The following is a 16,347-nucleotide window of genomic DNA, read 5'->3' as shown; positions in this document are numbered from 1 at the left end:
GGTCACCTTGGTTCCGTGAGGTTCTGTAGTGTCAAAATGGAGCCATGGTTCCATCAGGCCTTGCTGTGTCACAATGGCCCCTTGGTTCCAAGAGGTTTCTCAGGGTCACAATGGTCTCCTTGAATCTGCAGTATCACAATGGAGCATTGGTTCAATGTGGCCCCAATGTGCCAAAATGGATTTTGGTTCCATGGGGTTCTGTTGTGTCACCATGGACCCTTTGTTCCATGAGGTTGCACAGTGTCACAGCTGAGTCCTTGGTTCTGTGAGGAACCACTGTCACCAAATCTCTGAAATATCAGAATAAGGCTCCTGAACATTAATTTGCTATTTCAGAGGGTATCATTTATTCAGGAGAGAGATCCAACATGGAATATCGCCCAACCTTACATGAACGTGTAATTCTACCAGTGTGTTGCACATATGCAGTTGCAAAATGTGAATTACAATTTACCCATTTCCGTAAAACCCACCCCAAGTTCCCAGATTCACTTTTTGTTTTCTCTATCCCTGCACCCTTGAGCCAGATGTTTTCTTCTTCTCTTCCAACCATCCTTGCAGGGACAGCAGCCCCTGCATGTCTTGTTCCTGTGCTGAAAGATCACGGGCAGGGTAAACATGGAAAAAACACTTTTGGTATCAGGCCAAGGCTCTGTGTGGGCAGGCAGAGGCAGGCAGGAGGCAGAGCTGTCAGCACAGGAAGGGGCCAGCCAGGTGGGGCAGTCGGGGAATGCCGACAGCCTGCAGGGACAGAGGCGCAGGGCAGGGACACCGTGGGACAGCCTGGGCTGCACAGGGCACAGGGATGGGCAGCAGCTGCGAGACAGCCCTGCCAGAGCCAACTTGGGCAGCACTTTGGCCATGGCTGCTGGGCCTGGGCCTGAGGCCACGAGGGGACAAGTGACCCTTGCAGGCCTGGGGCCTCATGGCCTCCTTGTCCCTGCTCAGCAGCCTGGCAGGGGCCGCCCCATGCTCCTGCCCTTGCCATTGCACATCCCCACATGCCAGTGCCCATCCCGGGAAGAGCCCTGAGCAAGGAGGGAGGGACAGGATCTGCCTGGCCAGGGACTGGGGCTCAGGCCTTTGCCCTTGGCATTCCTCAAACACATCCAGGTTTTCTCAGCACCAGAGACACCTTTGCCTTCTTTGTCCCCAGCTGTCATCACTGCCTCCAGTGTTCTGCTGACCCTGGAACCTGGGGACACTTTCCCAGTGGCGTCCCCTCTGTGTGACCTATTAAAACTTCAAGAATATTTGGAGTTTAAATTTAACTCTGGGCTATTGAGAAGTTATTTCAAGACACTCTCAAGGACTGAGTCTGATGTAAACAACAGGAAAGCCCTGAGAGGGTCATTAAAGTTTTCCTAGTCCAGTTATGCAGAAAGATTTCAAAGAGCAGTAATAAAATACACATTCCTATTTTAAAGGGTGTCTTTTATTAAATTTCTCTTTAGAGCAGAGGTGATTGCAGCATTCTGTGCTTGATATTGACCCAGGGTCTCTCCTCAGCAGCTCTGGCCTGCTCACAGAAGCTGTGCCTGGAGCTCTGACCCAGTGTGGACAATCTTGCTCCACACTGCCCAGCCCCATCCTGTCTGTCCTCACTGTCCTGGGCCCTGCTGTGCTTGCAGAGCTGGCTGCACCCAGCCTGAGAGGGGTTTTCCCTTTTTGTACTTTTTGCAGCAATCTCACACTGCTGAGTTTCCCCACTGCAAACAGACAAAATGGTGTGTGCCAGCCCCAGGTGCCACCAAAGGCACTGTAGAGCTGCCCTGGGCCAGCTGTGAGGGTGGATCATCAGCCCAAGCTGCACTGGGCACTGCAAGGGGCTGTGGCCATGGGCACTGCACTGACCCCACTGCTGGGTTTGGTTGCTGCGGCCACTGTGAGAAATGAAACTGTCCTTGGAAACACTGGGGAGGAACTGGGACATACTGGGGAACACTGGGAACGCTGTGGGAGACACTGGGGCATACTGGGAGTGACACTGGGGGATACTGGGACATACAGGGGACACTGGGGCCAATCTGAGAAGACTGGGGACACTGGGTGTGAGAGTCCATCAGAATTTTCCCTCATCTGCCCTCACGATCGTCCTTGGGAGACCACTGAAGAGAAGACACAACCCCCCCCCCCCGTCTATATCTGGCTCTGGAGGAGAAATTCACACGCCACGAGCCCTGAGACCTGAAAGCTCAGTTTTGAGCTATTGTTTTCACAGGAGTGTTTGCTGTATGCTAAGAAGAGGGCACCATGCCCTGTTTGCAACAATAGCAGCTTTGGAAGCTGTCCCACCCCTCAGCCTGGCTGGACTTCTCCTGAGTTCCAGGTGGTCTCCCACCAAAGACCCTCACCTGTTTTACAACCACCATGACAGACAGACGGAGATGTGAGAAGCTTTTCCATCAAGGACTGAGACATGAAACTCCTAAAAGGCCCCTCTGCTCCTTCCAAGGACTGGGACTGAAACCCCCAGCCCAGGGAGGTGTGTGGGGAGGCAAGCTGACCAAAGCGAGATGTTTGCCTGCAGGTTGTGATCACTGGACCGAGAATACAATGGCTCTCGCTTACTGCTAAGAACCTAGACTACCTGTTACATCTATCAAGCTCATTTACTGCTAAGAACATAGACTACCTGTTACATCTGTTCCCTATTGTATCTGTTTCCCCGCCCCTCACAATTTTCAGTAATAAAAACCTCTGAGTTAGCTAGAGCCTTTCAGATCTCCCCAGCGTAGCAAGCGGACCCTCGGCTGGACTGCACCAAAGGACTTCGTCTCTGAGTTGGTAGCTATATCCCCTCTCTCTCTCCCTCTCTCTCTCTCTCGTTCTCTCTCTTTTTCTCTCTCTTAATCCCTCTATCACATTTTTGCTGTAGTTATTTCAATAAAACTGCATTTGTTTTGATTATCACTGCAAACCCCCTTGTACCATGTTGGTGTTTTGCACTCTGAGATCATTCCTATGAACCATCAGGTCATCTGTCCATTAGGATGGACCCTGACCTTAAATTGGCGTCACGGACAGTTTTCCAGTAGACAGAGGGATTTGCAGGCAAATCCCATGCTAAATTGAGTGCTCTGACTCCGGAATTGGCACAAAAGATCTCTCAGTGCAAAACAGGGGTAACTGTCACTGTCACTACTGTTGCTGACTCTGATACCGGCCCTGATGCCGACACTGATACTTCTCCTGATCCTGATATTGATGCTGTTACTGATATTGATACCGTTGTTGTTGTATTTGAGTTGAATCTGAACCTGTTACTGTTGTATTTGAGCTGAATTTGAAACTGTTACTGTTTTTACTGTTGTATTTTTGTGTGCCTGGACTGTCTAAAACGGAAGGGACAGACCTGAAGAAATTAAGCTGTGCCTTTTAGACAGATATTGTCCCTTCACCTACACAGGGGAGTGAGGGGTGGCCCAGCAAAGGCTGCATGGCTTTCCCCCTGTTCTAGGTTTCTGGTCCCCTCACAAAGAAAACACTTGTGTGTGTGTGTTCATGTGAGTGCGTATCTGTACTGTCTGGGAAGGAAGAGACAAATTTGAAGCAACCTCACAGGGCCTCCCAGACTGATTCTGTCTCTTCAACTACCCAGGGAAGCAAGGGGACAGTGGAAAGGCTGTGTGATTTGTGTAACTTAAGTTAACTCCCTGGTGTAGCTTTGGTCCCCTCACAAAATGACTAAGAACTTCAGTGCAAAAGGTAAAGCTGAATTTTATGCTCTGCTTGCTAAATACAATGCCACACCTTCTCCGGGGGGAGAAGAATGGGCAAGCTGCAATTGGTTTAACTTAGAAAATGTTATTGATAGAATATCTTTTTTGCAACATGAAACAAAATTCAAACTGGGCACAAATAAAACCATCCTCTGCTCAGTCTTGGGTGCCTGTCTCACAGCAGCCATAGAAACTTGCTTTAAGTGAAAAAGTGAGGACAATGCTATCCTAGGCTCCCTCCAAAACCTAGTTGAAGTTTTGCAAAAACAATTGGATGAAGAAAGAAATGTAAATAAGTTGTTGTGGGCTGCCCTGAGAGAGGAACATGTTAAAAATTCACAGAACTCTGATTCCTCAAAAGAAACAGAAGATAAAGAAACTCCTCACATTAATCACAATTTCTCTCAAAAAGAATTAGCCCTGATGAAAAATTGCGGGAAGCACTGCTGTAATAACATAAAACCTCTAATTAAAACAGAATGCAACTATATCAATAATGAAGATTGTAACCCGCACAAAACCACTAAAGAAATCCCGTACACTACTACTGAATTAACGAAACTTGCAAAGCAGTACAGGCTTCTCCCTCAAAAATCTGAAACAGAACAGATTTGTCAAATGTCTCTCATTGGGGGAGATCAGATTCTTTTGTCAGATCAAAAAGCCAGTGGGTGTTGGGGACACGGGGTGCTTCTAACCACAGCAGACAGACGCATCCCATGGTCCCTAACTCAGCACACAGCTCATTGGGCAGGGGGGCTTAACCCCTTGGAAAGGAGAGACCCTTTGGTTGGTACCCTTGACCAACTCCTGGAAAACATTCACAAATCCGGCTGCCTGCAATTGATTCATGAAAAGAAATTAATTCCTGGTTTTGAATCTCCAATCCAATCACCTGTAAAGCCTGAAATTATGACCTCTTTAACTCAAAGGCTTCCAGGAACACTTAAACCTACAGCAATTCTCCTTCAGAAAACCATAGTAGCTCTGTCTCCTATAGAAAGACCAGATAAACTTCTTAGTAACCAGAATGACCCTTTTATTCCCCTTTACGACTTGCTGAGAAAAAGAATAAAATGGGATTGAACTTCTTCTCAAAAGGAAACATTGCAATTGCTGATTCTTGAAGTGACAGCTCATCAGGCACTGGACCCTATCAATCCTATAGACCCCTTTCAGGTGGAGTGGGGATTTCCCTCCTCACAGCTTTCAGTACACATTTGGCAGCAGGGTCCTGAGGGTCTGACAAAGCCTGTTGGGTTTTATTCCTGTGGTTTCAAAGATGCTGAGAATAGGTACACTACCTGGGAAGGGGTGTTTGTGGTTGGCTTGGCTCCCAGGGAGGTGGAGGAGAACTGCGCAATCCAAGAAACTGGGAGCTTGGGTAGCAGACAAAATAAACCTGCCTCTGTGACTAAAGCAACCCCTCCTCTCTCCCCCACTTCTGCTAACAGAGAGGAACAGGACAATGCCCAGGTTGGGGAACTGTTAACTGTTTGGAGTATTTTCCAAAGCGAGGGACAGAATTGCTTTCTTGTCTGTACTAACACCAAGTCCTATGCTATACTTGGTATGTTTATACTTGGGTTGCTCCAGGCTAATGCTTTTAAAAGAGATACAGGAGATAATACTGTTAAAGCAATGCAAGGATGGTTTGGGATTTTCCTAAACCCACAGGAAATTCAATCTGACAACGTTTCTCACTCTACTGTCAAAAGTGTGCAGGATTGGGCAGAAGGTGAAAAGATTGAATGGACTTCTCACACCTCTTACTATAGATGGGGGGTAAATGAGTGTTCCAAAATCACTGCTTTTTGCCTGACAGCTCCAAGCATAATTCCCTCACTACAGGGACCAGATGATTTCAAGAACCCAGCACATTACCCTGGACAACCTGTTTTTGGTGGACCCTCTGCTGCTGTAGGGGAAGTACCACTGCTGTTCAAAACCTCTCTGACAATTCCATTGTTCTAACTTTTTCTGCCTCTTCGTGGCAGTCTGTTGTGTTTACTTTTTCAGAAGAACTCCGAGGGACAAGAAGACCTGATAAACCATGATAACACTAGTGATGGAAATAATGTTTTCCCTTCCCTTTACGGTAACACCAGGTGATGATATTATACATAACATGTAAATTACTTCAACTTGAATCAATTGGCTGTCACAATTAGAGATTTGATCAAATTACAGCAACCACTGCAGTCATTCTTACTGGCTTTTGTGAACGCACCAGTGGTTGCTATCAAACATATTACCAAATTGGGAGAAGGTAAATCTAAATGATCACAAATTGATAATTGATGCACTTTGTGCTACACAAAACAATGTTTCTTTGGCTCTCAGCTGTATCCAGACACAATTGTAGATGCAGACAGTTTTTGCTTCAATTATAAGAGAAGGTGAACAAGGCACTTTTCCCACACAAATTTAGAAAATAATTTGGGACAGTGCCACTGACTTTGAAAGAGAATTCCAATCCTGGTGAAACCTACTGAATTTTTACCTGTGACCCCATTTTAAATACAGCCACAGTTTTCGTGTTAACCATATGCAATACCTTAGTGCATTTAATTTTCCCTGTTAAAGCATTAGAACTGAATTACGACTGAGCCATCTTTCTGAACATAGGGAATAGGCCCATCAAATTAATAAGAAATGGCAAACTGGTAATTTGGAATCTTGTATTGCCTGAGAACAATAAGAGTTCATCTGTGAAAGCAATCCAATCATAGCTCAAGACATTTGTTAAGACATAGAGCAAAATATCTGTCACTTTGAGATTTGTCCTAATGAGACTTCTGAAACAGTTCTTATATACGTAGACAGTAGATGTGCATGTTTTAGAATTATTTGTGATTTTGTGCTCATATAAAATGTTATATTAGATACTAAAAATCATTCAAAATTTTGTGCTTGTAACTTTACTAGGATTTCAGGATGTGATTTTTTCTTGTGAAGCTCCAGTCACTTCTCACTACCTATGGCAATCTAACTACACACTGATTCACAAACTGATGCCTACTCCTATTGAGCTGAATCTCACTTTGGTAAGACAACTGCTGCTCCCTAAGAACTTGGTTGAAATCCTGGAGAAGATCAAGGAAAGCGGACAGGAGACCCTGGTGACTGTTCACCATACCATGAGACAGATACACCGTGTCATGGAAAGAGTGAAGAAAGATGCTGAGCACAGGTGGTAGGATACTCTTTTTGGGTGGTCTCCTACTGTTATGAGTGTCCTAACAGTGTGTGTCATCCCATTGTTATCCTTTTAATCCTTTTGATTTTAATTCTGTTTGGTTTTATTTTTCTCAGCAATCCTAGTAGTTACGAATTAGAAGATGGTGAAACAGCTGACAAGATGGATGATATCTATAGTTGCTGCACACAATTTGGCTGATGTCCCCTGCACCGTGGAAATCCCCAAGACATTTGACACAAAGCAATTATGAATTAAGCATATGTGTGTTAGAGTAATCCAGATTTTCTTTTATGATTTTGTGAAAATTGCTTTTGATTTTTAGTGAATTGTTTTAGAAAATTATTTGAAGGTTAATGCTTATATGGTGATTTTTTTATTGCTTTGCTTTTGATTATTTGTGATTGTTTTAACCATTTCTTTGAAATTGTTATAAAAAGAATATTGTTTTAATTAATTAATCCTTTGTGAAAATTGTTATGATAATCAATATTAATTATGTTTGTTTATTGTCTCCCTTTTTCCCCTTCTTTTTCCTATCCTTTCTTTTCCTCCTTTTCTCTTTTCTCTCTGACATACTGTCTCTGCTGGAAAAGCAGAGACAGTACGGCAAGACTGATCAGCGACATTCTAGAGCTCTGCTGATGAAGATCCCTTCAAGACAATCGTGAGTCACGGGGTCGTGTGAGAGTCTGTCAGAATTTTCCCTCATCTGCCTCACGATCGTCCTTGAGAGACCACTGAAGAGAAGACCCCCCCTGTCTATATCTGGCTCTGAAGGAGAAAAGTCACATGCCATAGGCCCTGAGACCTGAAACCTCAGTGTTAAGATATTGTTTTCACAAGTGTGTTTGCTGTATGCTAAGAAGAGGGCACCATGCTCCATTTGCAACAATAGCAGCTTTGGAAGCTGTCCAACCTCTCGGCCTGGCTGGACTTCTCCTGAGTTTTGGGTGGACCCTCACCTGTTTTACAACCACCATGACAGACAGACGGAGATGTGCGAAGCTTCTCCACCAAGGACTGAGACATGAAACTCCTAACAGGCCCCTCTGCTCCTTCCAAGGACTGGTACTGAAACCCCCAACCCGGGGAGGTGTGTGGGGGAGGCAAGCTGACCGAAACAAGATGTTTGCCTGCAGATTTTGACCACTGGAGCAAGAAAACAATGCCTCTAATTTACTGCTGAGAACATAGACTACCTGTTACATCTGTTCCCTATTGTATCTGTTTCCCTCCCCTCGCAATTTTCAGTAATAAAAACCTCTGAGTTAGCTAGAGCCTTTGAGATCTCCCCAGCGTAGCAGGCGGACCTCGACTGGACTGGACCAAAGGACCCAAAGACTTTGTCTCTGCGTTGGTAGCTATATCCCCGATCTCTCTCTCTCTCTCTCTCTCTCTCTCTCTTTCTTTCTCTATCTTTTTCTCTCCCTTAATCCCTCTATTGCATTTTTGCTGTGATTATTTTAATAAAATTGCATTTGTTTTGATTATCACTGCAAACCCCTTTGTACCATGTTGGTTTTTGCACCCTGAGATCATTCCTACAAACCATCAGGGTATCTGTCCACTAGGACGGATCCTGACACTCCCCCAGAGAAGAAGCTGAGGATGGAGACCAGAGAAGACAAATCCCCACAGCAGAACCTCGTGGAAGAGGCTGTTTTGAGTGACTCCACAGTGCAGAATTCCACTGGGGAGGAAAATCCCCAGAAATCCTCTATGAGGATGGGCTCCAAAGCCAGCCCAGGGTGCTCCAAGGAGGAAAGACCCACCCTGTGCCATGAAGGTGGACAGAGCTTCAGCCAGAGCTCAGAGCTGGTTGCCCCAGAGCAGCTTCATGATGGGGAGAAGCCCTACAAGTGCTTGGAGTGTGGGAAGAGCTTCAGGAAGAGATTCAACCTGATCAGCCACCAGAGGATCCACACTGGCGAACAGCCCTACGAGTGCTTGGAATGTGGGATGAGTTTCAGCCACAGGTCCGATGTGGTTGTCCACCACAGGTTCCACACCAGGGAGAGGCCCTACGAGTGTCCCCAGTCTCAGAACAGGTTTCACACCAGCACCCACCTCCTTGTACATAAACGAATTCACACAGCGGAGAGGCCCTTCTGCTGCCCCAACTGCGGGATGGCCTTCAGGCACACCTCCACCCTCGTCACCCACCAGCACATCCACACGGGGGAGAGGTCCTACAAGTGTCCCCAGTGTGGGAAGAGCTTCTCAGACCGGTCATTATTTACCCGACACCAATGGAAGCACTGGTAAGGGAAGTCCTGCAAATGCCCCGACTGCAGGAAGAGATTCATGCACTGCTCCAACTCCATCCTCATCAGAGGACCCACAATGGTCAGAGCCCTGGTGACCCACATTCCCTTTTATACAGTCAGAAGTGGCTGGTGTTCCTTTTATTTTGCCTTTAACTATCTTTGATTTATCTTCCTCCCTTCAAAACACAGAAAGTTGGAGTAAAAGTCAACAAATTCATCAAAGGCATTTAAAGCCTCACATTTTACTTGTGTTTTGGGGAAATATTGGATTCTGGGAGACATCTGGGAGGATATGGCAGGGGGGTTTGGGGTATTTGGTTTAATTGTCTTTATTTCTTGGCACTCCAAAAGACAAGAGGGATTGATCTGTCAGCTCAAAACTGCTCAATGCCACTGAAAACTACTCAATCCCATCCTAGAATTCCTCGATTCCACAGCCCCTCAGGGTGGAATGGCGTTGGAAGAGGATTGGGTGAAGTGGGCTTCAAATCAGGAGGGGTGAGATGGGCATTAGGTGGGGCAGGATGGGTGGGATGGGGTTTGGGAGGTGGGAAATGGGGGAAGTACAGCTTGAGAAGAGGGTCTTGATGTCCAGGAGGAGTGGGATGGGTTGGGGTTGGGATTAGGATTGGGGAGGTGGGCTGGGGTCTGGAATGAGACAGCCAGAGTCTGGGGATGATGAAGGGAGGGCGAACCTGTTACTGAGTGAGTTTTTGAATAATCCACATTCCTGAAGAGATTTTGAGGTATCTCACATTTCTGAGGTGGTTTTGGGGCACTCCCCAGCTCTTGGGGGTTTCCTGAGAGCAGCTCCATGGAGCCCCATTGCCAGGGGTGGTTGCCTTGGGCACGAGCTCAGAGCTGTAGCCAGAGTCCGTTGCCTCAGTGCTGGAAAGCAGAGAAATGATGAACGGCCCCAGACATCTCCAGTGTGTGTTTGGGGCAGGGAGAATTCTGCATAGGTGGGGTGGTCACTGTCCCACCCCAGCCACTGCAGACTGTGGCCCAGCCCCAAGCTGTCTGCCAAGCCCCTGGCACCCCAAAAGTCACCCTCAGGAGTCACCCACCTGAGAGAGGGACCAGAGCAGGTCAGGCTGTGACACGGGTGTGACACTGACACATCCCACGGCCCTGGAGCTCACAGCAGCTGAGATCCAAGACTGACTGTGGATCTCTCTCTCCCTCTCTCTCTTTTCCTGACTTCCTTTTATCGAAATCTGGATAACTTGAAGTTGGACAAGTTAGAGTTTGCTCAGTCAGTGATTTGTCAAGTGATTTACTGTAATTCAATGCTGTTTCAGATCTCCCAAATACCTCATTCTCTGAAGTTTGCAACTAAAAGTTTGTTCTCCACCCTCCTGAGAAGTTTGCTGTTTTCTCCCCCTGGCCATCTGTCCTGCAGGCTGTGCCCCCTGTGCATGCTGCTCCTCTGCCCTGGCCGGCTGCACTCGCCCATCTCGCTGTGCCCCAGCATTTCTCACCCAGCGTTTCTGTGCCCTCCCTGGGCTCCCTGCACCCAGCGCTGCTGGCTCCTGGCACACAGAGCCAGGGCAGGAGCCCACCCTGCCAAGGGGCTCTGGAGCAGGGCGGGGGCTGCGATGGCTTCTGAGCTCAGCAGCTTCTCCTGGCATGGTTCCATGGGGATTGAGCACAGCAGCGCTGCTGAGCATTGTCCCTGCTGAGAGTCACACTCTGCCGAGGCACATTCCCTGCCTGCAGGATTGCTGAGCATTGTCCCTGCTGAGGGTCACACACTGCCGGGGCACATTCCCTGCCTGCAGGCTTCCAAGCGCTGCACTTGTGTCTCCAGCGTTCCTTTCCAACAAAAACAGGGGAATGCAAACTGTGCAGCTCATGGTATTTTAGAGTGTCTAAAACTTGCTAAGTCATTGATCTTAGAGGTGAGATGCATTTGGAATTAATGGCATGGAGAAGTAGTGTAAGATGGGCAAGGGGAGCACAGAAATAAATTGAGGAAAACATTTCACATTATTTCTTTCCATTTTCATTTCACTTCTAGAAAGCTGATTCAGTTTCCCAGGAATCTTCTCTGTAATCCTGTCTGCTCTTTTCAAAAACATTTCCTGGAGAATGAGGTCGAGCTCCTGTCACAAGATGTGCCATCACCTGTGGCTTCTCTTGGCTTTCCACACTGTGCCTGCAGCAGGACTCTTGCAGCAAAGCAGGACAAAGGTTTGGAGAACTTGACAACTTGTCTTTTCTTTTGCTGGTGGATTGGGGAGTTGTGCCATTGGTGAGGTTTTCATTGTTACTGTTCCAGGCTAAGAAAACAGGAGGTGGTACCAGGAATTGTTAGGGAATGCAAGCCTGGCTGTAAACTGGGGGCAGCAGCACTGCAAAACACCTCTGGGCATCTCTGTTTCCTGCTGCTGGGAAGGAGCCATGAAGCGAGTCGAGAAGTTCTGGTTTCTGTTTCTCCTGGTGGATTTTTTAGTTTAATTCCACACTGCAGAGGCAATTTTTGTGATGGCCTCTGTCAGCTTATTCTATTTCATCAGTGCCAGCAACAGGGCTGTGTATGAGCACTGCAAATGTGGCCTGCGAGGCTTTAATTCCCCTCACCTTAGAGCCTGAGGTTGGTGAGCATTCCAGTATCTGTTGATCTTTATGCCTTCGACAAAAATACTGACTTCACTGTCATGAAAGCACCGTGGGTAGCACCAACTGAAAGCAGCACTTGCAGTTTCATGGATAAAATTCAGGTGGCAAGCAGAAGAGGGCCAAGAGCAGCCATGATCCCCAATTCCCAAGGCAAAGGCACCAGCAGCCTCCTGCTGCCACCTCAGGGTGAGTAAAACAGTGCTGTAAACAGCTCTGGAATCCGATCCTTTCTTCCTCTGAGGCCTGGCTCAGGGCAGCACAGGCGGGCCCTGAGCAGTCAGGGCTGTGTGTGGGTGCTGGCTGCTCTGCTCCAGAATTGAGCTGGAAAAAGCCCTTGGGAGCCGAGGCAGGAGCAGGCGGGAAGGGGCCGGTGCTGCTGCTGCTCCTGGCCGGGAGCCCCGGCTGGGCCGGGCCGGCGCCCCCTGCGCTGCGGCTGCTGCTGCTGCCAGAGCCGGGCGGGACTCAGGGACAGGGAATGGACACGGGGGACAGCAAAGGCCTGGCGGCTGCAGGGATGGTGGTGCTGGGGCCAGCGCCAGCACAGAGCTTCAGGCCACAGTTAACCCCGAGGGAAACGCTGGGGAAAGGCTCCATTTCAGCCTTTCTTTACTTGTCGCTGTAATGAAGGGACTGAAATGAAAGGAAAACAAGCAGGGCCCGACTCCTCCTTCTCTGGGAGGCGCCCCGCGTCTGGGGCTGTGAGGGGTTGTGAGGGGCCGTGAGGGGCTGTGAGGAACTGTGAGGAACTGTGAGGGGTTGTGAGGGGCTGTGAGGAACTGTGAGGGGTCATGAGGGGCTGTGAGGTGTCACTCTTGAGTCGAGAATGACACAGGAACAGGCGGGAGGCAGTTTGTAGAGAGAGTGAAATAAGGTTTTATTCAAGAGAACCTTGTGGTTTCTATAGCGTGAGATGATTTATTCTGTTTGATTGGCTGGTTAACAAAAATACATTACACTGTGCTTGAGAAGAACAGAAAGACAAAGTAGAAGAATACCACCTGCAGATTGTTTATACTTAACAAGTTATCACATCCCTACAACACCCTAAAAATTCTCACATGCTGCTGTGAGAAACACTTGCTGTTTCTCTCTCTCTCTTCCAGAGCATCCACAGTGAGGGGCTGTGAGGGGTCTTGGGGAACTGTGAGGGAGCCATGAGCTGTGGGAGGCTGTGAGGGGCCATGAGGGGCCATGGGGAGCTGTGAGGGGCCATGGGGAACTGTGAGGGAGTCATGAGGGGCTGTGAAGGGCCATGAGGGGCTGCAAGGAGCTGAGAGGGTCTCTAAGAGTCTGTGAGGGGCCACGGGGAGCTGTGAGTGAGCCATGAGGGGCTGTGCGGGGCCATGGGGAGCTGTGAGGGAGCCATGAGGGGCTGTGAGGAGCCATGAGGGGCCATGGGGAGCTGTGAGGGGCTGTGGGAGGCCAGGCTCCTCATGGAACCAAGGATCCATTGTGACACTGTGGAACCAAGGAGATCATTGTTGACAGTACAGAACCTCATGGAACCAAGGGGCCATTGTGGCATAGCAAGGCCTTGTGGAACCAAAGGGACCATGGTGACACTATGGAACCTCATGGTACCACAGATCCATTGTTACACAGCAGCCACAGCAGGGCCACAGAACCAAGGAGATCATTGTGACACTAACACAAACTCACAGAATCAAGGCGTCCACGTTACACCAATGAACCTCATGGAGCAAAGGGTCCATTGTGACACTGTGGAACCAAGGAGACTGTTGTTGGCAGTACGAAAGCTCATGGAACCAAAAGTCCATTGTGACATTGTGGGGCCTCATTGAACCATGGAGACCATTAGGACACTTCAGGACCACTGGAATCGAGGGGCCATTGTGACACTGCAGGGCCTTGTATAACCAAGGGGTCCTTGTAGCATGGCAGGGCCTCATGGACTCAAGGGGATTAAAGTGACACTGTGGGGCTCCATAAAGGGCTGTGGAGCTCCATAAGGGGCTGTGGGGGCTCCATGAGACCACAGGGCCATTCTGACGGTGGAATCAAGGATACCATTGTTACACTACAGAACAAAGGAGGCCATTGTGAACCAGCAGGGGAATCCACTGGGACTATTGTGACACTTCAAGGGCCATTGTGGAACAGCAGGGCCTCGTGGAAGCGATGAGACCATTGTGACATCCCAGGGCCTCATGGGAGCAGGGGGCCATTGGGACACTGTGGGTCCCCATGGAAACAAGGGGCCAGTGTAACACATCCAGGCCTGCTGGAGCCAAGGGGCCACTGTGATCCCAGGGAACTCAATAGAACCAAGGGGCCGTTTGGAGACACTGTGACCTCATGGAAGCAAGGGGCCATTGTGGCCTTGTACAGTCCCATGGCAAGAAGGAAACCATTTGGACACTGCAAGGCCTCATGGAAAGCAAGGGGCCATTGTGCCACTGCAGAGCCAAGGAGACCATTGTTATATCACTGGGCCTCATGGAAACAAAGATCTGTGGTGATCCTACAGGGCCTTATGGAACCAAGGGGCAATTTTGATGCTGCAGGGCCCCAAGGATCCAGGAACATGGAACAGGTCTGGGTAGCTGGGCCTCCTGGGGGCTGCTTGACTGGTCCCGCTGGCCTTGGCATGTTGAGAGTTGCTTCTTATCATCCCCTGAAACCCTGGAGTTCTGTGCATTCCTTCCTGTGGGAAAGAACTGTCCTTGTCCTCCAGGGGTTCAAGGCTGAAATTGAGATTCCTCCCCCAAATCTGATTATATCCGAGGATTATTCCCATATGAAACCTGACAGGACAGACTGCTCTGGCTGGCCTTGGCCTCTTAGGGGCCACCCCTCATGTGCCTTCAAAACACTGGGGACCCGTTCTTTTCTTCCCATTGAAAAAAACACTTTCAAGTCCAGCCATCCATGGCCAAAATTGAGAATCCGCCTCCAAAATTCTTTCTATGGTTTTCCAATGGTACCTCCCAGACAAAAGCTGCCAGGGCTATCTAGATTCCCTTGGCTGCCCTGGTGGCCCTGGTGTTGCTGTCGGGCCTGAGTGCTCTCAGGGCTGGGCACAGCCCTGGGGGTGCCAGTGCTGGGGCTGCAGCAGGGACAGGCCATGGGCACTGCTGGGGCAGTACTGACGCCTCAGCCCAGGCCCTGGGGGCTCCAGGCTCCTTGCCCAGGCTCTCTCAAGAACCCACCCAGGCCAATGCTCAGCACAGAAAACCCCTGTGAGCAGCCCAGGCTGGCTGTGGGCAGGCTGGGGGCAAACAGCATGGCTGGGGCTCTGCAAGGGCCCTCAGGGAGATGGGAAGGAGCAGCAGAGCAGGGGCTGATCCATCCCCAGTGCGCTGGACAGCCCAGGGCAGCGTCCCAGAGCATCCTGATGGAGCTTCCAACAACATCCCCCCTCTGCAGTCCTGGCCTCTCCCCCAGCTCACACTGGTGCCCCATCCTTGCAGGCACACACAGGGCAGCACTGGCTCAGCAGCCCCTGTTTGCATTGCACACAGCAGGGGGAGCACCCCCATGCTGTTGATGTGGGGACATGAACCTGAGGGAGCACAAATGGCATCAGCCCCTGGGGCCAGCAAGGGCTGGGGGACACCAGGGAAACCACTCAGCTTTGTCCTGGCTTCTGCAGTCAGCCAGAAAGTTTGTTCCCATCAGCTGGGACTTTCCTGTCCCACTGCAGACGCTGTTGCTCAGAGCCAGGGCTGCTTGGCAGCCACCCCCAAACTCTCCTCAGCATTTCCTTGGCTTCACCTTTGCTTTCTTTCCTCTTCCTGTACAAATGTCTTCCGATTGCCCACCCCTGTTCCCTCCTCTGCAAACAGCCCATTCTTTCTTGCCCTTTCCTCTCTGGCCCCACTCCCCATTGCAGTTCCTGACTTGGCACCATGGGCAGCAGGATCATCCTGCAAGTGCTGCAGGAATTGTCTGCAGGCTCCTGCAGTGCCTGGTGCTGCTCCCTTGCCAGAGGCACCCCAGGCCAGGGGGGCACATCTGGGCTGCTCTGTCTGGCTCTGGGGCTCCCTGTTCTGGGCAGTGAGAAGGAGCTGCAGAGGCACTGCAGGACTGACAGGATGGGCTTTGGGTCTGCCAGGAGAAGCTGAGGGACTTGGGCTGCTGGAGCTTCTGAAGAGGAGGCCCAGGGCTCATCCTGCAACTGCTCCAAGGGTGGTTTCAGAGAATCCCAGAATCAGCAAGGCTGGAACAGGCCATGGAGATCATCAAGTCCAACCTGTGCCCTGAAACTGCCTTGTCTCCCCTGAGCCTCCTCTTCTCCAGGATAAACAACCTCAGCTCCCTCAGCCACTCCTCACAGGACTTGTGCTCCAGAGCCATCACCAGCCTTGTTGCCCTTCTCTGGACACGCTCCAGCTCCTCCATGTCCTTCCTAAATTGGGGGCACCAGAACTGCAAACAGCACTCGAGGTGCTGCCCAAGCAGTGCCGATCACAGGGGAACAATCCCTGCCCTGCTCCTGCTGGCCACACCATTCCTGATCCAGGCCAGGAGCCATTGGCCTGCTTGCCCACCTGGGCACACTGCTGGCTCATGC

General features: G+C 49.8%; 1 protein-coding gene across 1 annotated transcript in view; it reads left to right on the top strand.

Moving 5' to 3' along the window:
• Positions 1-16,347, top strand: part of LOC134434449 (serine/threonine-protein kinase pim-1-like) — a 30,694-nt gene that overhangs the window by 1,130 nt on the left and 13,217 nt on the right. Inside the window, exon 2 of the mRNA XM_063183105.1 lies at positions 8,925-9,078. Within this exon, the coding sequence (XP_063039175.1) occupies positions 8,925-9,078 (154 nt within the window). The remainder of the gene's footprint in view (positions 1-8,924; positions 9,079-16,347) is intronic.

Source organism: Melospiza melodia, unplaced genomic scaffold (genome assembly GCF_035770615.1).
Source record: "Melospiza melodia melodia isolate bMelMel2 unplaced genomic scaffold, bMelMel2.pri scaffold_37, whole genome shotgun sequence".
NCBI lineage: Eukaryota > Metazoa > Chordata > Aves > Passeriformes > Passerellidae > Melospiza > Melospiza melodia.
This window is presented reverse-complemented; position numbering and strand designations above follow the sequence as displayed.